At 41.0% G+C, this 23,216-nt stretch overlaps 1 protein-coding gene across 2 annotated transcripts in view; it reads right to left on the bottom strand.

Annotated features, from left to right (window-relative positions):
• COX10 (cytochrome c oxidase assembly factor heme A:farnesyltransferase COX10) overlaps positions 1-23,216 on the bottom strand; it is a 105,563-nt gene that overhangs the window by 16,411 nt on the left and 65,936 nt on the right. For both annotated transcript variants that reach the window (XM_074846825.1, XM_074846824.1), the window contains exon 5: positions 17,708-17,778. In XM_074846825.1, coding sequence (XP_074702926.1) covers positions 17,708-17,778 — 71 coding nt within the window. The remainder of the gene's footprint in view (positions 1-17,707; positions 17,779-23,216) is intronic.

Raw genomic sequence — 23,216 nt, 5'->3', positions numbered from 1 at the left:
GATTTCTACTGCACATCAGCTAAGAGCTCAGAGAAGGCTGGAAATTCCTTTTAAAATCTGTACAAAAGTGGCTGAAGCTATGTAAACCTCTACCAGTAAGTTCCACAATAAACATCCAAATACAATGAACAAGGATTTTTTGTTTGGCTCCCAAAACCACACTTCACAGGCAGCACCGTGATGCAACCCTAAGGAAGCTTTCTTTGTGATCCCTTGCACCAGATCAACATGTTTGCTGCTGGTGGACACCTCTTCACACGTGCTTGTTTGAGGGTGTTTGGTATAATGGGAAGAGAGAACTAAATGCCACTAAGAAATAACGTGGTGTGGGAGACCTCTGGAAGGAAGGAAAATGCCATTAACTAAGTTGTATTTAATAACCCATGTGGCTAAATACACACTTCTAGTCATCCATATAAGAGCAGAAAATGTATGTGCTTGTAACAAATGTCTCTGCATGAAGTTTAGCTTTACACGTTTTGTCTAATTGAAAACTATGCAGCCTTTGTATTCTATGATCACTCTGCCCTCTGGCCAAATCCTTAACCCTAAAATATGTGTTGCAAGCACTGCTCCAACCCTCGTAAGAAAAATTTGCTGGTGGGGATGAATTTTATGAGAGTTTTATCAGTAAAAAGTCCTACCATTCAAATTTTGATTTTTAAGACCTTTGTTGGACCAATATGGTGTGGAGATCCTAAATAACTGGAAGAACTAAAATGAGCAAAACTCACACTAAAGATCTGCCTTCAATTTCAGTTAAATTGACTAAGTCATTTTATCCAGCTTTCCAAGACCATCAACAAATTTTAGGTTACAGAGCGTGCACAGAGCACATTTACGCTCCGGCATTACCAGTCTTGGTGTTACTAATGTATCGGGAATAGGGGCAGGGTACTTCATTGCCATCCACTGACAATGAGATGTATAAAATTTGAGACTGTTTCAGGAGCCGTACTGTGAAAGGAGCCATACGGTGCTGTGCCCTCTGGTTTTGCAGCTAGCTGTGCTCTTTTGCAGAAAGGCAGCAAAACACAATCTGTACCGTAAACTGTCTCAACGCCGACTACAAATGCCGTACTCTGTAGATGTTGCCCCGCTATAGTGAAAGCCTGACTGGGTTTGGTTAAACAAATCTATCTTGACTGATTCCTGAATAAAACACAGTCAGACAGTAAACACCAGATTTACACAATACACACTCTCCAGGCGACACAAGAACCTACAAGGCTGGGCTACCCACGTTCGCTCCTGCGGGGCTCACAGACATAAATGAGGACACAGTTTGACCTAATGCAAAGAGTGCTTTTCTGACTAATCAAGAGCAAAGACTCATCTACACATCTCCAATTCAAATGAACACTACACACCATGAGCTGGTCACGCAGCAGCAGACACCAGCCCTTCGTGCCTCTCACGGGAAGGGAAGGCGGAGGCTGGGAGTGCAGAGCCCTCCTCCGTGGCTGACACCCAGCATCGTGTCTCTCCCACATCACTTCCCTGCAGCACCAACAGCCCTGCAGTGCCAGCCCTGATACCAGCTGTGTGCTGCCTTCACATCCAACTGATGGGTTGCAAAAGTACCTTTAAAAAATGAGGCTTTATCAAAAGGGAAGGGTGAAGTTATGTGGCTGAGTCCTTCAGAAAAGTTGTTCTGTTCCTGGTGGATGAAAACACATTTTTGTTTTTCAGTTTCATCCTTTTTGCCTCTTTAAAACAAAGTTCCTGGAGGCAGTTTGATTAGTGTCTGTAAGAGTCCTAATGATCTCAGGGGAGGGCATCAAGTCAATGTGGGTTGTTCTTCATAAGCAGTTGAACCATATTACTTTTAGACATCCTGAAAGTATCGTATTTTCTACGTTTCTCCAGTGTTTCCTTAACAATCAAGGAACTGTAAAATTCTTCTAGAAGAGCAATTGTCTGACTTACAAGTGCCTGCCCCTAAAACTCCCAACTGAGATCAGAAACTCAAACTGTGATCTGATGATTCAGCTTTGTTATTTCTGCCCCTTAAAATACTGTCTGGCATTACAAAGACGCTGCAATCAGAAATTGGGACCTTGTTTTCTTGGTGAGACATGAGGTAGAGGAGAATTCAACTCACTCTCACATAAATATGTCATGTTTCTAAGGTCTAGGAGAAGTATAAGCAACTCCTCATTGGGAAAGAGAGAATATTTGAGGAAAATGTAGAGACATTTAAGTCACTGGTGCAGTTCTTTCTGCTTCAATGACTCCCAGGATTTTAAGAAGAAAAGACTGACCCTAGGTTTAAATCACAGCAGTTTAAGGGGTATTCTGATATGGTCTGTGGTCTTCTAGGGACCATTATGCATCTCCATGATCACACTAGGTCTGTCAGAACTCAGGCATGTGGTGTGAGGCTCACTGATTTGATCCACGCTCCTTTGCTGGGCTGCCTGTATCTCGCCGAGGGAGCACAGGAGATCAGGATCTCATTCTGGGCTGTGATGCTAAGTTGTCACTGGATTTGCCCCATCACTTAATGTCCACGCTTGCAGTTCCTCCCACTACAGCCTCGTGCCATCATACAGTAGAGTGTGCATCACAGGAGCATCAGTCTAGGGTAACCCAACGCCGGGGAATTCTCACGTGGTGGTCAAAAGTGGCTGTGGGGTCTCTGTTGGTTTCCTTTCTCCTTAAACCATCCCATGCAGTAAGTGCAGGCTGATGACAGATGCTGGTACATGAGTCTCATTTCACTTGGGCGTTCACTTATGCTAAGGGAATCGCTCCCATGGGAAAAAAAGGCAATCTTGCATTGGAAAATTGGCCAAGAAGCCAGCTCAGAAAGCAAACATATTGAGTAAGAAACTAGGTTTTATGATGGATTCTTGGGAGGAGTTGGTTTCAGTTATTTGGCTGATTAAAATCAGACTTTAGAAAAATAATACAAGTGCCAAATGAGTTCTCTTCAAATTTCAACTCTAAAATACCCAGTATGTCACCACATAGGACACCTCCTAAAGGAAAACCAAAAACTGGTAGTTCTGCTTCGTTCCTCTTCTCTCCTGTATTGAGAATACATATGTCAAAGTCTGCCCAATAGTACTGCTAAAAGACATCCACATTCAACTAAAAGCTTTTGAGAGAACTTGAGCCTGAAGAGTGAATAATCAAAACTTTCCTGATCCAAAGAAAATGTGATGACATTTCTCTCCCATAGAGTTCACCCAAGATGGACCCTCCCCAGTCACACTCCACTGGGAGCATCCGAGAGCAGGAGGAGGAAAAGAGACCCAGGTTTCTCCTCATTCAACTCAAAGCTTTTGCTGAGACAGAGGTGTCTGGAGAGACGCTGTCGGTCAGGCTGAGGAGGATTGCTCAAGGACAGCCCAGAGCTTCCGGGGGGAACGGGAAGCAGGCAGGAGGAATCCCATGGGGGTGATATTGGGGTATGCCCCGCACACACAACCGCGAGGTGTCCATGTGGACCCTCACTCATTGTATTGTTGACGGAGACTTTGGACAACGCAGCAGCCTATTTTAATTAATGTGCAGCAGTAAGTTGCCACTTACAGATGATCTGGTTATACGTATATAATGATCTGACACACATGTGCATGAAATATATTTATTTAATAGGCTCCAGAGTCACGGATAATAGTACTTATTGACTCACAGCGTTACTTGGAAAAATTGAAAGGGGAAAACAAATTAAAGCATTTGCCCATCTATAAAATTAATGTACTATTTTACCTATTTCACAGCAGCATTAGCAAGCTTAATGTCTATAAAGATCAATAGCATCAGTACTACACATGCTTTTCTATGCTGTCTTTGGCTCTTTGGCAAAACATTTTGCGTAGATGACTGTCAAAGTACAGTTCAAACTATAATTTAAAAAACAGTATTAACAAGGGGGAAAAAGTTTAAAGAAAACTTTGGAAAAAACAATCAAGAAGCCAGACAAAATTCCCTCTTAAAACCTATCAATATTTAGAAATACGGAAAATTCCTGTATCAGCATCTAATGCTTCGACCCACCTCTGTGAACACATTGACGTTCATATACCAACACAGGCACAAAGCCCATATGAATCCTGAATAGGCGCATTCATGCAATCAGCACTCGTATGCAATTCATGTTCAGATGTTATGTAAATACATAAGAAACTTCATTTGTGACCTTGTGTTAATGGGAAATTGGGCACGCAAAATATATTTACATAGAAGTGTAAACCTGAATGTAAGTGTCCATTTAAGACTGCCTGCATATTTTTCAGGTAAGCATAAGTGCTTATATTTGAAAATTAGATTCAAAGCCTAATACAAAAGGTAATAAACCAAATTCTGTCTTCTCCCTGTCTGTCGAAAACCTTTTATAGAAACATCACCCACTTCTAAAAGGGCAAAGTAAAAAAAAAAAACCAACCGAAAACAACAATGCCCTTTTGTTTTGCTGCAGCATGCACAGAGTACCTTAATGGATTGAAACATTTAAATTCCCAGTTGATTATTTTGCATTAGATCTTATTATTGACAACTGTCCCTCGAGCCGCAAGGCCAGGGATCCATTCTGCCAAATGCAAGGTGATGATATAAAATTAGCAGGACAGGGATGATGAAGAATAACGCGCAGAGGGCAATGACTGTGCCGAAGGGCAGGCAGCCGTGTGGAGGCCGGGACAGCCCCGCTGCTCTGCTCCCGAGCACCTCCAGCCAGGCTGCACCTCCCGAAAACATGTCCTCTACATCCAGGCATGGGCTGGGGCAGAGAGGGATGGTGGGAAGAGAAGGAACTTTATTTAGAGTCATTTTGACATGCAAATGAAGCCAAGATATGAATCCTTGCTTTCCTCTGCATGGGATTTTAGTAATGGCAAATATTCTGCACACACTACACCCTTTAATCAAACTGCAATTTTACTTATTTGTTGATGAGACAAAAAACTGGTTTTGGTTTTTGGTGAGTCTTCTGTTTCACTGAAGACACAGATTCAGCAAGACCACCACGCTTCCTCCCCTCGCTCGTTTGCTGCTGCTGCCCACAGAAACGGTCCTTAGTTATCCTTGACTTCAGCATCCTCCACAGTGGCAGGTAAACAGTGCCAACACAACAAAGGTGAGATTGATGGCTCAGATTAATCTCAATATTGTTACTCTGGGTGCAAATTCCATCTGAATATAGGGTGAAAACTATTTGTCTTAATAAGAAGAGAAACAGCCTGAACCAGCCTCAAGCACAGACAGGCTGAAAATAGCGGGAGCTCAGAAGAAGGTATTTGGCAGACAAAGAGCACAAGTGTGATTCTCATCTCTGTAATTTCATTTCGCCATCATGGGCTGAGATACAAGTCCAGTGCATGAACACTGTTCCAAAGCCATAACTAAAATCAGATTTTGGGAGTAAGCATCATAAGTTGCTTATTATTTCTGGAATCTGTAGGTACTAAAAATGTCCCCAGACTACTCACCATTACAAGGCTGCTGGAGGAAGCCCCTTCCTCTTCCTAATTTTTTCCAGGTCAGCAGTAAGTTATTAAGGCTTCTGAAGCCACTCAGACAAAAGCATCAGCCTGAAGTTTTTACATTTTTCCGACAGCAATGTGAGGTTACACAAACTGAAGTGCAAGTCACATCCCTCTGAAGGTTTCTATGGCCTGAAAAGCCCATGGTCATTTCAAGAGGAGAGGATGTCCTCGGAGATCCCCAGCACAAATGCACCTAACCCTGTGCAGAAAACCGTCATTCTCCCCAGCTGCTGATTTACAGTTTTGCTCATCTCCTGGCATCTTCTCAATTCCTGTGGCCAGGCAACACTAAGAGTTGCTGAAAACCAGTCACAAGGTAGGAGCTGAGCCTGTGATCACCATGACTGTCATTTGGTACTGAGCTATGACTTGGTCACCTCTCACAGCCAGAGAAGTATCAGCCAAGTGATTTTTTTAACTTCTGTTTATTTTTTTTTAAAATCAGCACTGAAGAACTGCTGAACCCTCCAGAGCAGCTTTTAGAGATCCACCAAGAAAATTAGGGAAGGCCATCAACCCCAGGAGTTACACCAGGCAATCCCACCCCACTTGGAAGAGACACGAGGAGCTGAGGACATTACGCACTGCAGCTACACGTGACTACAGAGAAGCCTTCCTGCTCCTATGCCTTAGGTAACGGGGAAGAAGGCCCATCTCCCTCGAGCACACATCTGGATTGCATTTGTGTAATTTCCAGCTCTGCCTCCCCAGATGGACAGATGCCTGAAACCGGCAGTGGGGTCGTCTGCTGGCGCAAGTGCTGTAGAAGCAGCTGACTGCGAAAAATGAGCCAGAAGGCTGTAAAAGGCACATTTTGCCCTGAATAGCAACGGTAGCTTCCCTGAAATTATTTCTGATGGGAGGTTAAAAAAAAACCTCACAGAGCTTCTAAGCTCAAAGCAAGGCACAGAACATTCAAAACCAATCAGTAATCATGGCAGACAATTGAACGATGGCAATCTACCAACAGTGAAATTAAATTTTAACTTTCCACACAAATCTTTTCAGGCTGCATATTTATATATTTAGTAATAAAAACCATATTCATGACCATTGTCAGCTGTAAAAGTTCTACAGAAATAACAACACCACTAATGGAAACTGAAACTGGAACAACACTGCCTGGATCAGGAGCTTCACCACTGATGACTTTTCTAAAATGATTCTAATTTTTTTGCAAAAGACATTAGATTAAACTCCAGAATAGTCCTACAGACACACTGGGGATGTACCTGATAGAAAAAACATCCACATTCAGATTTGAGATTTCAAATCAAAGTTGCTACGTGATGATACATTATGACCTCTAATTAACATAGTTTTGAGGCAGCATATCTTTTTTTAAGGACTCAAAGCATGACTGACAAAATATTTTTATATTCAAGTATAACTTTCAATTACACGTTGGATTAGTCTCAAGGAGAGATATTTCTTTCAAGTTAAAAGGAAAAAGTAGTTTTAACATTGGCAGAATGGACATATTGCTAAAGCCCTTTATGTCTTTCATGTAGATCTGATTCAGCATCAGCCAGAAGCTTTAGTAAACACAAGAAATAAGTGCTCTTGCTTTTGGTATCTTCCACAGGTACATTGTGACTGAACATTATTAATAGCCCAAACACTTGCTGATTGAGGCTTAATCTTTCAAAGTACCAGAATTATACTAAACTGAACAATATCTATCAATGAGCTAAAATGGTACTATTTTAAGGGAAAAAAATGTAGAGAAAGATCTTAATAGATATTCATTTATTCTCTCTCAGTCATGCAAGAAAGTTCATGACTCATGACAAGGGATGAAGGATGATGTATTTTAAAACTACAATGTGAAACTAAATTACACTTTTAATTGGGAATTCAATTTTTCCCCATCAGGTCCAAATATCAGAATACACACTTGTCTATCATTTACCATGGAAGACTGACAAGACGTCTTTTAGGAGGTGCAAACAAATGGGGAGCTTTGTCAAGTCTTTTTTTTTTTCTTAATGAATTATTTAACTTTCTCTTAACAGGTTAAAAATTAGTATCTACATTCTGTCAGTGTCTGGTATCTCATCCCCAAAAATGTGTTGTTGTGGCAGATCAGGTTCTACATGCACTACAAGTATTGAATTTTATATCAAATCCCCTTTAACTGGGTATAACGCTACCACAGTTTTTAAGACTGCCAGAACACACTTGTTGCAATCCTGCCTGCTTATGTTTTCATAACTGTCTTTTTGTGATTTGGTTTCTGGTAATAACTACGACAAAGATGTTGATAATCTCAGATTGGATGCTACTTTTCCCCAAATGTAAAAAAACATAGTGTGGAAAAAATAGTGGAAAAGTTCTAAAACCAACTTGCAACACAAAATCCGAGCTGAGGAGGAACTCTGTGTTAAGAGGAGGTATGAAACGTGTAGGTGCTCCCAAAAAAGTCTAATGAGCTGGGTTAATGGGTAGCATTTAAACACACTTAAATCAGCTCAACAGCAAAGCATTGCATCTCCAGATGAAGAGTCTACAGACCTGAACCTCAAATAAACATTTTTAAAATGCAAATCTCTGTGAAAGGAATCGCCCCTAACACCTTTCTTTTGTCCACAGGCCTCTGTCAGGCCCCTCAGCACCAACCTGGATGGGGTTTTGAATGGCATCTGGACCATCAGCAAGGAAATGGGGCAGGGTTACATGAGTGATGTCTAAATCTCCCAAGGAATGTCACACAGTGAGAATCAGGCATATATGGAGCTCAGTGATGAATAAACATGTATAGCTGTCTGGGTCTTATCATGAAGTTGCCTTCTTGAGTTTTGGCGCTAAACTGCCAACCCAGCACTTGCTTTGCTATCTAATATACTTGTTCAGAAGTCTACTTAGTGTAAGTAAATACAGACTAGGATAAAATATCCCGTGTCTGTGTCAATTCATTTCTCTCCCAATGAAGAAACAACTCACGCATGGAGTCCAAGCCGCCCTGTCATGGCTGTGTATTGCTATTGTATAAAAGCATAATCAACACTGTATTTTAACCAAATTGGGAGGCAATTAGTTCCCCTCGCTCCTCAAGAATCCAAGCTACAGATGTTTCATGTCCCCTGCCAGAACGAGGGACTTTAAAACTATCATAAACAAACACGGCTAATTTAAAAGAATCATTTCATCTTGAAAGGGACACATCTCTCTTTTTTATACTTGTGTAAATCAAAATCGGCTCAATCGATTTTGCTGAAAGTTTCCACAAAGACGCGATGTGTATGCTAAGAGGAGGCAAGAGGAATTCCAACTCAATCGAAGAAAGAGAAATCAGGAGTCCCACCCTCAGCATGGAGCTCTCTCCTAAACACATCCTGCTCTCATTTCTACCAGTTTAACTCCAGGCAAAGGATGCTAGGATCTGGTCTCATTGTTCACAGGTTCACGAGTCTGTCCGGAGCACTGAGACCAAAGCAACCACTGGTTCGGGATGAGATAGCTCAGCAAACCCTGGGGAGACTTGCAGTTCATGAATACCACTTTCATAAGACATAAATACGACTTTTAATGTTGCCCTTTGTTATTAAACAGAAGCTCCAATTGGGCCTCGTCACATCAGGCGAAGTAAAAAATTAAAAATGAAAAGGACCCATACTTATAAAATGTTTATGCTCTTATTACGCTTGCTATACACACCGGAATGCTAATCATAACAACTCTAAGCAACCCTGCAGAGCGTTAGCACGCTCCTTGTTATATGGCTTTGTTAGGTAGGAGTGAAAGGGTGAATAATAATATTCACAGCTTCCCTGCAGTCATGAAAATGTAAATATTTTTTTAAAGTGCTTACAAGAAAAACCTACAGTAAATTTGAAAAATGTCCCCCATAATATTTAAACTAAATCCACCTCTTTAACCTAACAAACCTAACCTTACAAAGCGGCAGTTAAGTAATCCATTCATTTTATCTCAAAATCTCAGTTCTCTTTTTTTTAAGAACCAGAGACCAGCTGACAAACAGGACGGATAATATGGTCTCTCCAGAAACATTTTGCTGTGATTTAGAGTGATTAAATCTAACATGTTCTTTCGCTGAGCCCTCTGCCAACGTTTTGAGAGCAGTGGGTAAGGAAGTCTCAGGCCAGTTCTCAATCTCATTAAGACGGAGAAAACTGAAGTTCTAGAGTATTTATCAACCTGTTCTTCAAAAGAAAGAGAAAAAATTGTCCAGTCACTCTCAGTACAGGATCACTGACTCGAAATATATTCCCAGGAGCAACGAAAATGAAGGAAATAAGTTATTTGCTACAGCCACAGACAGCAGGACAAGAAACAATGGTCTGCAGCAGAAGGAGGATCAGGCTCCAGACACCATTAAGTGGAAGAGCAGTTGAGCAGATGAGCCTGTCAAATTGCAATTTAAGACAGATCCTTCCTGTCTATCTGCAGATTCCTCTGCAACACTGCAAGCATGCCTCTGATATTCACATCATTTTAACATTCTACAGCATGCTCTTAAGTAGTTGCTATGTTTCACCTGAGAGGTGAAAAGGATGAGGATGGCTGTATATTGAGATTTCTGTGCTATTATTTCGGTAGTTTATCTACAGTTTGCATCTGGAGTTGTATTTTACAAATGTTTGGTGGAAAAAAACCAAAAAAACCCCTTCATATACCACCAAAGTACATGAATACAACATAATTATTGTCACACATGGGCAGCAATATGAGTCACTGTGGCTCATGTTCCTTTACAGCATGATTTATAATATAATATTCCTTGTGATTCTATGTGTCTAGCAAAAAAATTTAAACATATTGAAGAGGTTTTCCACATATCTCAACCTCAGGAATGCAGCTTTTCTAGTCGTTAAGTCTGGAGAGCAAGCGTCTGTGTTGGCACAGCTAATTAAAGCGTAAGAAAAACCTCTTTTATATCTGACTTGAGAAGTTGATAACATGTTAAGTTATAACTTGTTATAACATGCAAGTTATAACATATAAGTTGATAACATGTAAGTTACAAACTCTGTCCTTCACAGAAAGAAATGCACTTCTAACATGACTTACTGTAAACAGATCTCAGGGTATAGCAACTCCTAATCAGAGGCAGCTCCGTAATGGACTTGTTGAGTGGTGACACTTCCCTACAACACTTGGCACACGTTGAATAATGATGCTGTTGTGGTTAAACCAGATAAGGTTCAATACTAATACAGGGAACAAAGAGTGGGGATTTTGACTGCATTAAGCCAAAATTTACAAACATGAACCTGAAATGTTTGACAGACGTGGGAAGAAGAGCCACCAGGAGAACACTGCACTAAGTTGGGGAAAGGACTTCGGGCTTCGAGCTTTAATTTTCCTTGTTTGTGCAGTGTAAGGGGGAAAATTCACTTGAACACCACCTTTGAAGAAAATGACCCATCACTAGTCAGTTAAAAAAGAAAAGAGTCAATGGTTACAACTGATGTCCAAGAGGCCTGTTCATATTGGACACAAAGATGGAAGGATTAGTGTACAATAGCCTGGTTCCCTCCAGCTCACGGGGCTCTACCCCCTGGCGAGGAGCTGACATGAGAGGATAAGACAACTCCATTAGGAGCCCGTATCACTTCCCCGCAGCGCTCCCCACGAGCAGATGGAGCAGCTATTTAGCCAAATGCACCGTGACTCCTGGTTTATACATGAGCATCTGGGATGTTTCCTAACGTGGGGCGACGTACAATGTACTCCGATTTATCAACTGCTCCACATGCAATTAACAATTCATATAAATAATTTGGCGGTAAAGGCCCCTCGGCTGAACTGAAAAGCAGCAAGGCGTGAGGGGTCAAGTGTTTCCACAGGATTTATATTTACCAAACAGAGCTGCCTGCAAAGGAATGTCTCCGTTGAGCTGTGGCAGAATTAGGTCCAGGCAGGAGGAGCTGAAGGCTCTGGCTGGAGAGCTAGCAATTTCTTCGTTTCAACTGAAACGAATTTGAATGTAACATTAGAGTTATTAAAACAACCCCCTTTATTGCCCTAAGAAACAAAATATATATGTAGTTAGAGCTATATAATTTCCTGCTAATACACATTTTGATCTGAGGATAATGTGCAGTATCACCATTTTTCTGTGCATTCTACAAAAGGACTCTAATACCTTAGAACCATTTAATCAACATCCTATGCAGGCAGTGAATAGATAATTGAAATATAAGTACTGTCATCCATATCCCCTCTGGGAAAGTGACACAGTAAGCATTATATCATTCCATTAGTCCATCCTTTGATGTGGGTTTTATTCTCATTAAACTATGTTTTAGCCTCAAGGTTTCCTCCCCCCCTCCATCTCCATGACGTGGCCATGCCAGGAAAAAAATAAAAAATACACTGCTGTTCAAAAGGCAAGAATTACATTTTTACAAGCAATTGTACGTGTCAAAAATATAAAGCTGGATTTTAATTTCTTGTTTACCAAATACAGTCAATGACAGCTTCTGGAAAACACGGGGTGGAAAGAAAAGGAAGCCAGGAAGGTGGTGGTGGGGAAGGAATGCATTTACTTGTTTTCAAATAATAAAGTCTGAATACAAGCAGGATAAAAAAATGCTTGAAAAGGCTGCCGTGGTGGTGTCTGCTTTGAATTGTGCCCTGTTTAAACAAGAGGAAAGCCTCCCACTGAAAAAAGAAACATTTTTATCATTCAAAAAGATCTCAGGGCAGTCCCTTTAAAATGAGGTATTTTCTAAACAAAATATTGGAATGTTTCCCTGCAGGGAATGAGCATCTGATCTCTTAAAAATGATTATTCTTGAAGAACTGTAGATTTATGGAGTTTTTGTTTTATTTGTTTTAACTTAAGTAGAATGAAACCTGTCTGAAATGACCACCCAAGGGAGCAGACCAGTCAGCTAAGCAGAGGCTGATCTTTAAATGGGAATTGAAGTTGTACTGAAACCCTTGGGGAGGTTTTAAACTGCTGGCTTAAAACAGGGCTGGCTAAATGCTTAATGCAGGTTTCAGCATAAGCTGAGGACATGGATTTCCTCTCACTTCCATCAGTGTAGCTCCACTAACATCAGTAGACGCGTTCCTGATTTACATTAGTTAGCAAGCAAAGAATCAAGCTAATTACACTGAGTTATCAACAGTGATTACAGGAGGATCTTTTTAAAGAAATGCACACACACACATAAAAAATGTGCACACACATTTTTGCAGCATGGACTGGTTCCGTTACACTTCTAACAGTAGGTCTACTGCAGGCAATTAAGTGGAAAACTCAGCTTTACACAGAAATAGTTGCAATGTTTTTTTTGAAAAACAGGGAAAGTTTGACACGTTGCAATTTTCTCAGTTTATGAATGCCTAACTTACATATTTGCAATTATAACTACAATTCATAAATATAAGCCATCAATGAGAAACATCACTAGCTTAGGAGCTCTTTTTGGTCTGATTCTTCAAGAGTTTGGCTTATAGTTTAAATTGACCAAAGTCAACACTCCACTCAGAAATGTCAACAAGTAGGAGAAGTGTCTCCACTAATTGCATTGACTACAGCCATAAGAAGCAGGAAGCTCATATACAGGACACAGCTCCTTGTGCATTGCTAAGTTAATGGGATTCTAGGAAAAAATATTCACCAAACAATGCAGAGATTTATTTCTTTTGCCAAGGCATTATCTGTGTTGTGCCACCTTTTGCCAAGTTAATAGACTTAAAACTTCTTAAATGCACAAGGAAAAGCAAGCTTGAGAGTGCAAATATTCTTCATATGGAGAACATAATTAAATTTCATAGCATATTATTCTCATATTGAAGGGTTTTGAGATAAGACTGGATAAAGCCTGGAGCAACCAGGTCTGACCTCAGCGCTGACCCTGCTGAGGTAGTCTACAGCTCTCCTGAGGTCCCTTCCATCCTGAACTATCCTCCAACGCTGCCTGTACAATGCTCCAGGGCTGGGCGACAGGAAACCTGGAGGTAAAGCGAGGGAGAAATCCCAGCCCCACTCCCAGGCAGATGCTGCAGCTGCTAAGACCAAAGCCAAAGGACTTGCTACAGAAAACAGTTGCAAGTTCCAAAATACTGTGGGAGCAGAACCGAAAGGTGTCTACATGGTTGTGAATTAGTTATTTAGAACACACTGTTTGATGACTTTTTTTTTTTTTAAGATGAAAAACAATTCCTGTACAACTATTAAGTTTCTTATGAGTGCTTCGCCCAGCAGATCAGCAGTACTGTGAGTTCATAAAAACAGCTGCTTTTTAACAGGAGTGTGTGTGGTTCCATGCAGAAGGGCAATCAAAACTGCAACTCTGTACAATATAATGGAACAGGACACTTGTCATCCTCCAGGCTAAGCTCACTCAGCTACTGCAGGTAATACTAGAGATTTATTTAAATTAATCTGCAGGAAAATTAAATCCATTGCCTTAAAAAGTAAGGGAATAAATCATACCCAACAGGAAACCAGGAAAAGCTGCTGCCATTTCAGTTGAATCTAAGGTTGTGTGAGCACATGACGTTTTTCCTTGTCAATGACATAAAAACAATTCATAGCGGGAAAAATAGTATCAGCTGTTGTTATAATGCAAAACGCAAATACGCTCAATGAGTTTAACACTGCAGCCGAAGTATGAAGAACATCTCAAGCTGTTTGTATTTCCAACAAGACTTGAGGGGTCAGAGGAGGGAGGAGGACATGTGGGCAGGCTGGAATGATGGATGGCGTTTAGTGGCATGCTGTGTTTGGGTCTACTCTTGTTATTTTTGCAACAGGATGTCTCTGATTACTCTCTGAATAGAGAATAAGGATGGTTACGTCTCATTGCTCAAAGGGAACATTTTTTTCAGAGCCTTACAAATTAAATAGGACATTGTAAAGCAAGCAGTCGATGAACTATCAGGTGCTGTTTGTCACAAATCTAGCAACAGTGTCAGAAGATTCCCTGGGGGCATCAGCAGTGGGCTTGAGGCTGGCAAATAAGGTATATGTACTCTTGTCCCTACATACAGCAGACCCCAGCTCTGCAGAGCCCTTCCGTGTCATTGCCTGTACAGTTTGGTCCAGGCCAAATGACATAAAATATATATAGCAGGGGCACGCTGAGCCTCTAAGTAACTAATTTTAGCCATAAAGTTGATGTGATATGGAGAGGACTTTACAAAGGATGGAGGACAATTGTTTTTCCAAATCCCATCCTTCCAGAGATCTTTGCAGAACTGGTTCCTGGCTCACAGGGTGCTGCCTGGAGCAATGGTCAGGCCAAAGCTGCGTAATTCAAACACTTCTGGAGTGTCACCAGTAAGATAATGACACTCTATCCCCAGCCAGACCTCAGAGGCCATGACAACATTCACACTCCACAGCGCAGCCGTGGCCACAGAGCACTTCTCTGAAAGCTACTGAGGTTCCTCATTGATACCGAAGGGAACTGCAAGTCCTTGGCAACTTGTAGAAAAGGCAGAGACGTGGGGACTTGGGAACCACATGACCGCGTATGCAGGGAAATGAACACACACGAGTGTTGCCAAGATAGCGGGGGTTGTGCTGTTTTCTCAAAGTGAAGGCTTCAGGGAGAAAGGAGGGGGAGAAATGTTGGAAGCAAAGTCAGTTAGAACTGCTGGTCGATCTTAAACCTAAATAAAACTTGGGGCTGAAGCTGCAAATGGAGGCCACAAAGTGAAACACACAGGAATAATTGCTCTACAACAGCAAAACAATTCCTAAAGAGACAGCTCCACGAATTAGCTTATCTAAAATAGATGCCAGCTCATCCAGGAATCTCTCATTGGGGGAAACAGTTTGTTTCTCACGCAAGCTCAAAGCATCTAAGAATTGTCTTTGTGATGCCACAACCTCTATAAAAAATGTCACTGGCCTCAGAGCAGTTTCTCAGTGGGCGGAAGTTCACATCAAAGCCACCATCAAAAGCCTTTCCAAGGAGGTGCAGTGAGCCAACACGATGGAGAGTTAACAACCTTCTCACTCTTCAAAAGGGAACTCAGGCTCAAGACTGGACCGTACAAAAACTGCTACCCATGCTGACCAGTTCTGTAACAAGGACTATGCAAAATTATAAATAAAAAGGAAGGAAAGAAAGAAAAAAAGAAGGGAAATCACAATATAGTTACAAACAGTGCAAATGAAGACGGACTGTAAAATGCCCCATTTGCACTGGCACAGTTGTTGTAACACAGCAAAATTTAAAAAGCAGCAAAAGTTTCATGATATGAAGCAGCTAAAGAGAAGAAAACGTCAAAACTCAAATGTCAGACAAATTTTGGGCAAGCACTCTGTACATAGCCAAGCTCTCTGGATTCCTTCCCAGAACCAAGACACCAGTCTCTTATATACAATTTATCCGTCTCTGTCTCGTCCATTTTTGACTAGTTTTAGCATAACCATTTAAGGGCTTTATTTAATCAGCCAGGAAGGAAAGAGTTCAAGGAACACTAGGGAATATGTGGCAAAATATAACAAGGTTAGATCACTTGCACTGGATTATTCTCCTCTGGCACACCGCAGAAGAAATAACCCCAGTCAAGGTCTGCATGTTCAATGGTCTACAGGGAACGAGACCAGCATTATTCAAGGTAAGTGACACTTTAAAGAACTTTAAATTAGCTGTTGACAGTCAGGTAGATAGATTGATGAGTGATTACATGAAGTCCCCAACATTACCATTTTGTGGTGAAAGCAAATATGAAGGGGGGTGGAAGTAAGAAAATCCGTTAAATATGGTTTTGCCAATCTGTGGTGCATTCAGATGACAGTGAAGTTCGTTTAAGGACACTGGAAACTTATAAAACAAATTTCTTTCTCGGAATCAAAAGTTGACAGAAAGATTCCTGGCTATAATTTTGACTCCAGAAACACTGCAAGCCAAGTTAGTAGACTGTGATAAAAAAAGTAAAAAAAAAAAAAAAATCACCCCCATCATCTTTCTTCCTAACGAGTGTTCCACTTCCCCAGGCTAAAGGACCACAGGCAAGTGGAGCAGAAGTGCAGCTCCCCTGAACTGCACAATTAAAGCTGACTAACTGCATGTACAACAGATGCCCTCACTGCAGTGGTCCCTAAAATATGTTTTTAAATAAAATTAACACAACTCAGGAATCTGTAATTAGGACCGTCTTCGAGAACAAATCGGAACAAGTTTACTGAAGAGCTCTAACTATTTACAATGAGAGTGACTTCACCCCCGAGGTTCACTTTACTATTTTGTCTCAATTTTCTTGTAATTTCATCCATCACATTTTTTTCAGTCCTCCAAAGGTGATGGATAAAACACAGAAATAAACAGGACCAACTGTTCACAGAAGCCTAAGGGAAAACATAATTTTGTTATAAATAATCCTTGGCACAAATCATGGAAATGCAATACTAAAATTGTTTGTTGAATCATTTATGAATTGGGCCTTCAGTTTGAGTTTGCAAATAAGTTAGAGTTTTTTGTTGATGTTCTTTTTCACTTTGCCTTTTTAGCTGGAAAAGAGCCTTTGAGAATTGAGAATTGAAATGATATATAATCCAGAAAACAGAATGAATAAAGAACTTATTTTTTTTTAAGGGAATCCCTATTCTAGTACAGGGCTTTTTTTTTTTTGGGGGGGGGGGGGGGGGAGCGGGGGGGAAGGGAGGGAGGGATTTACTTATGGATCATGATAAACTAAATGATGATAAATTTTTATTTTATTTTCATAAGATGCCACCATTGTGAGTTTTAACCCCAGCTTTATGCTAAACATGTAGAAGAGGCAAAGACATGTTGCCTTACAAAACCACTAAAAAAAAAAGAGTTGCAGATACCTCTGCCGTGAGATCCAAGTGAAAGTTCGTGATCTAACAGATAAATGTGACCACTAAAAACAATATACACTTTTGTGTTTGTTCTTAGATGTGAAATTTTGAAGATTTATAGCTACAGACTAATGCAAAAGTTCAGGGGAATATAACTGCATGCTACCGAGCTGTGCATGCAGTCATCACACATGAAGAAATACACAACACGAGTAGAAATTCTGCTGTCTTGAGAAATTCAGCATTTTAGAGGACAGCTGATTACTCAAACTCCTCACATAAAAGTAATAAACATGAAGAAATATCGAAGAACAGAGAGGTGCGTTTCTTTCTTAAGTCTTTTGTCTGAAATTGCTATATTTCGTCATCTGAAGAGTGAGAGAAGCTTGGAGATAGATAAAAGCAACGTGAAGACTCATTTCTCATTAGACAGAGCAGGTGTGCATAGCCTTACCTGATCTGTCCTCGCACCAGTGGTCTGTTTTTTGTCCTGTTCATATTTGAGTCAAACGGAACCTCAAAGAACTGTAATAAAAAAAAAAAAAAAAAAGGAAGAATCAAAATGAAAGGATGCCGGAAAGCATGCCATGCGTGGAATGTACTGTCTGCATCTGCAGGTGCTTTAATCTCTATTTTTGAAGGTTCAGAAATACAACGAAAATGGCAAACTCCTTTTATGGAGCTTTGATAGTCTGCATTAATGCTTTTGGCATCTCCTTAGAAAGAAAATCACCTGGAGGACAAAAATAGTTTGTGCAAGTCCCCAAAAGTTAATCATCTGAAGTAGAGTTTGATTCCAAGTTCTGTTCTCAACAGGTTTGACACAGCTTTTATACATACATAATTATATATACACATACATACAGCCCTGCCCCCAGTTTTATATTAATACAAACAGCCCTTGCAAATGTGCTTCTGGTATTTAAAAGACAAACACTAAATTTTTTTCAAGATCATCTAACTTCTGAGAACCTATAACCCACCCCAAAATCAATCAACTCTTGTAAAATGCTACTGGAGCTGCACTGAGCATCTAGTTCTAGCAGCAGGGAACGAACACACCATATGGTGTTATTTAATGTCACAACCCAATTTGACTTTAAACACCGCCTATGGGAAAATTCAGGCGGCACTATCTTCACGCTAGGAATTCCTGCAGGCTTTTGTATGATCCGTTTTACCAAGAATGTTACTGGAAAAGCTGAATGCACTTTGTCATACAGCAAACTGTAAAGCCATTTAGTTTTATGTGTGCAAAATAATAATAAAAATAATAAGCATGTATTTACTTATAGAGTAGGATGTATTTATAGAAAGAATATTTTCTGCTGACGTTATGTCTGAGGTTTTGGGGTAGGATCCCAATTATGGTGAATATGGAGGAAAAGTACCATAACAAATCATAATTTCAAACAATCAGACTGACACTAAGCTCTGTATAGTCGAACTGCAGACAGATTTAAGGTGACTATATGATAAACGACTACGTGATAAAATCTATGTTATTCCAGCAAGCTGATGTAACCTTTTACACAACAAAAGACAAAATTAACAAACATCTTCATTTTAACAGTGCAATGTTACTGGTCATGCTACTTAAGGGGGCTGCACTCCCAGGGGAATGACAGTGGACAGGGACCTGGGGAGCAGCAGGGACCCCACCAGAGCCCTACATGTGCACATCAGGGAAAAGACACTTTATTTAGGGACACACAGAGATTACAGGAACCACCTTTCCCATCTGTTACTTTGAAGTAATGACCATATAACAATTTGGGAAGCTCTGGTGTAGCTCCTATGTATTGCAAGCGTGGCAGGGGTTGGATAACCATGGATAATCCTGCCTAACACAGTCCATGATATTCTCCATTTGAGGTGACATTTTTAACCTCTGGTTGAATCATCCTCCTGATGGATTTAACCATTCCCTGGAATAAGGTTATAAGAAAGTCCTGCATGTGTATGAGTGAGAGTGGGTGCATGCACATGCTCAAGCTCACATACTAAAGCTATCCTGCTTAAACAAAACTTGCTAACAGTATGCTCTAAAGCCAAGACATTTGGCAGCGGGCATCATCTTCATGTTTCGTCAAGCTTGTGAAACTGTCCAAAACTGGGAAAGAACAAGACTCAGGAGGTGGCAGGGAAGAGAGGGTAGAAGGTCGAGGAAGCAGCAGCAGAGCCAGCAATGGGGGCTCTGTCTGAGGAACCCCAAACCTGCACTCCCCCCCTGCCAGTCAGCAGCTGTGAAACCCTCTGGAGAAGCTGTTGCCTCATCCCCCTCCAGTGGCTGGCCAACACAAATTAATGGATAATTACTGTTGTTAACTAGGCTGAGGCCTGTGCTACATATTGAATTGCTCAGTTTGCTCATGATGGATCCAAAAACTACCACGGTTCTGCAGGGGAGGAATCCTGCATTTGTCAGTTTGTGTTAAAGGCTGCAGATTAAATGCTCAAAAGTTAAGAAATATAAAAGCATGGGAATTGAAATCATCAACACAGCTTTTACTTACTAGTTCACATCCAATTCACTAAACTTTCTTGCCTCCAATCTGTGTGGCGGAGCTGGCTGGGGCTACGCAGCCTGTAGACAGTTTGCCTGCAGGAAGCCTCCATCCGGAGCCGTTGGATGGAGCACCCGACCCACTTCCAATTCCCACCAGCTCTCAAAGCCTTCCAATTTTATTATCGATATTCCTGAAGCAAACTCAGGCTGCTCAGCCAAGAGTTACTCATGCGAAAGAGGAAGGGACTTCATGAAGGAAAAGGGTTAGTTTATATGTCTCTCACTTTGCCAGAGCGTTGTGGTACGGCATGAGGCAACTCATTCGTTTGTTTTCAGCTAGGCAGCTAATGGGGTATTTCTCATCCTCTGTTTGTTATGCCTGATCTGCAGCGGCAACAATCACTCCACTGAAGTTGGCGGAGACCCTGGTTTAGGAGAAAAGCACAGGGCAGCTACAGGCCCCGGCGCAGGGAGCCCGGGCAGCTCTCTTCAGAGGGACAGGTCGGATCTTCACGGCTACAGCGCTGTCCTTGAAGTGTTGGATGTTTCACAAAGAACCTCTACAGGAAACCACAACGAGTACCTTCGGAGAAGGGAAAGCACCCCGTTTGGATCCGAAACCAGTGATTGCTTTTGACAGCTCAGCATTTTGCTAATGGTTTGTTTCACTGTTACATTTCACAGACAATTATGTTAAATGAAGAAAAAATGTCATTTGACATCAGACTGGTAGAGCAATACAAGGGAAAAATTCTATAGAGCTAAAGTCATTTGTCCTGAAAATATTTTGGGCTATCCTCAGTTTTGTTCTGCTGCTTTTTTTTAAAGGCACGATTTTTATTTAAATTTGAAAAGTCTGTCTGCTTTGAGCTTACTTCCAGTTTAAATTTGTGCATGTGAGGAGAATCCGGCTCATTTGAGAGTATTTAAGCTTACAGATAAAGGTATTCTGTGTGCGATGGCTAAAATGAAAGTAACGCACAAGTTTTAAACTCTCAAACATAAAACGGCTGAAATGAAGAACAGTTGGACACTCAACACTGGAAAGAATTTAAACTTATGCAGTTATCAGTATAACCTGACAATACCATAATCAGTGTATGAAATATTTCCTTATATTTATTATAGTAGTTATGCCCTGAATAGGATATAAATTTTGAAGAAGAAACTTCTCTGCTGAGTTAAGTAGTCAAAAAATGTCTGTGTTGTATACAGACACGGCTGCTCCTGAAATTAAGATTACTGCATGACTTAAGTCTGAACTTTTTCGCTTTTTTAAATCTGACAATCTAAATAATCTGTTACTGTCAACTGTACGCACGAAACTACATATCCAATTGAACTACAGTTAAGAAAAATCCTTTTATTTGCAATGCCCTAGATTCTTTCACTGAGCTAGTTGCTATTACATGTCAGCAAGATGCCATTTATCAAACTTTTCCCATTTTGCTCCCAGATGTTCAGCAAAATTCTCTCTCCACTTGAAATTATTTTCCCCTGATATTCTAGAAAAAATGGAAAAAATGTACATCTCAAATATCATTCCATAGGAATGAAAGAGTGAACTCAAACATATTGTCTCATGCCAGGCCAACACAGTACTGCCTGTTTCAGCAAACAGTAAATTCAGTAAGATGAATCCTGGATAAATAAATATTTTAGAAGCACTCAAGAGGCTTTTTCCTCAGGAAGTCTGAATGCATCAGTTCAGCTGGACAAGGCAGAATATTATCTGCCCTGGGTATTTGGGAAGCTAGCCATCAAAAGGACAGACAGAGGGTTAAATCTACAGCATCTAAAAATCCCTGAGTGACAAAACTTGGCAAGAGCTTTCAAGACCCTAACCTAAATTTTAATCAGTATGCATGAACATTTAAAACATGATGATGGAAAAAAATAAATCAGGCCAGCTAGTACTTTGTGGTTTATTTCTCTGGCAGGCTCATCAGACTCTTTGTGTAGATCTCATCTAGTTAATATACAGTAATTATATCTTAAACATCTAACAATTCTTAGTTTAGCTGTCACATTACTGCTTATAGCTGTTTACACTCATGGGGTTTTTTTCCTTCAGCTTCTTCACATCGGTTTCCACTTTATTTTTAAGTGAAACATTAAAGAATGTTTACTTTCTTCAAGGTACCTCCTGGAAACAGCAGTGAATGCAGAGGACACCTCATCATTCAGACCTCCTGAGGGACACAGACTAATAATTTTATTTGGACCAAGCCAAGATTCCCATGGCATCACCTTGTAGATGCAGATGACATTATGCGACACTGGCACTTCAGGAAAGAGTGAGAGGGCGTCTCACGCCTTTGCAGGACGCCCTCTCAATCATCAGTTAAGCACAGACACCACCTATTAAGTTTTCAAAGACAGTGGCCTGACTATTTGCAGTTAATTAAGCCAGCAGAGCTATTGGAAAGCCCTGAGCACATGCTGCGTTTGCCATCCATGGTCATTCCTGCCGGAGAGGTTTTAACTACTGAATTATGACAGTTCAATACCTTTACTCCTATTCACATGAAAACATTAAAATAGAGTGCATTAAGAGGAACAATATGTCATATAGTTTATCAAACGGATCACCCACACTTAGGTTAGTAAACGTCTCTCATACACCGCTTTGGATTTAGAGTGTATCAAGCACCAGCCTGGCCCCCGTCCAGGGCCAGCTCTAATCTGCGACACATGGTGGAAACAGCAGCGGCTCAAATAGGCAACCGGTCTTTCATGTATTGACATAACATTTTACTCTAATGCTAAACACATATTTACATCAGAACCAATAATCCTGTGAGTCTAAAGACGGAGGGGAACCCTGCTATTAAAAGACAATTTAATTCAAAGCAACTCATAGGTCTTCCCATTGCAAAACCACCCCTGCATCTGAGCAGGCTTCCACGTGCTCTCTGGCAGCAGACTTGCCCTCTGGATATATGTATCTCTCTTCGAACCCTCTCTGAAGGGCAGATCAGGTGAATCTGCGGCACTAATGAGTGAAGGAGAAGCTGATGCTGTTGCCAAAGAGCAGTCACCTCCTCCTGCACTGATGTGCTGCTGGTCTCCAAAGTCCCCCGTGCCTTGCACCACACCAGGGAGGTGGAGACGAGCTGTGAGGATGGGTGCAGGTGGTAGACAAAACCTCTTGCTACAGACCCAAGCAAACATTTTAAACACAATGCAAATAGCGACCTGTACAACTGCACTCAACTCCCCACTTGAACACTGTACTGAATGTCTACAGCCAGGGGTGAAACTGGGCTGCAGAGGGCAAGTCTTGCAAATAATGGTCTTGTTGAATTAGATGCTTCTGGGGTTCTCCAATTTCCCCTGTGTTACAGTAAGCTCTGATCCTCTTTGGTTTCCTTTGGTATTGCCAGAAAGCAAGCAGTTAACCAGAAACATCATTAAAACACACACTGTAAACCGAAAAAGGTGCACGTACCAG

Source organism: Strix aluco, chromosome 21 (assembly GCF_031877795.1).
Source record: "Strix aluco isolate bStrAlu1 chromosome 21, bStrAlu1.hap1, whole genome shotgun sequence".
Lineage (NCBI taxonomy): Eukaryota > Metazoa > Chordata > Aves > Strigiformes > Strigidae > Strix > Strix aluco.
Note: the sequence above shows the minus strand (reverse complement) of the source record. Positions and strands in the feature narration are given on the sequence as shown.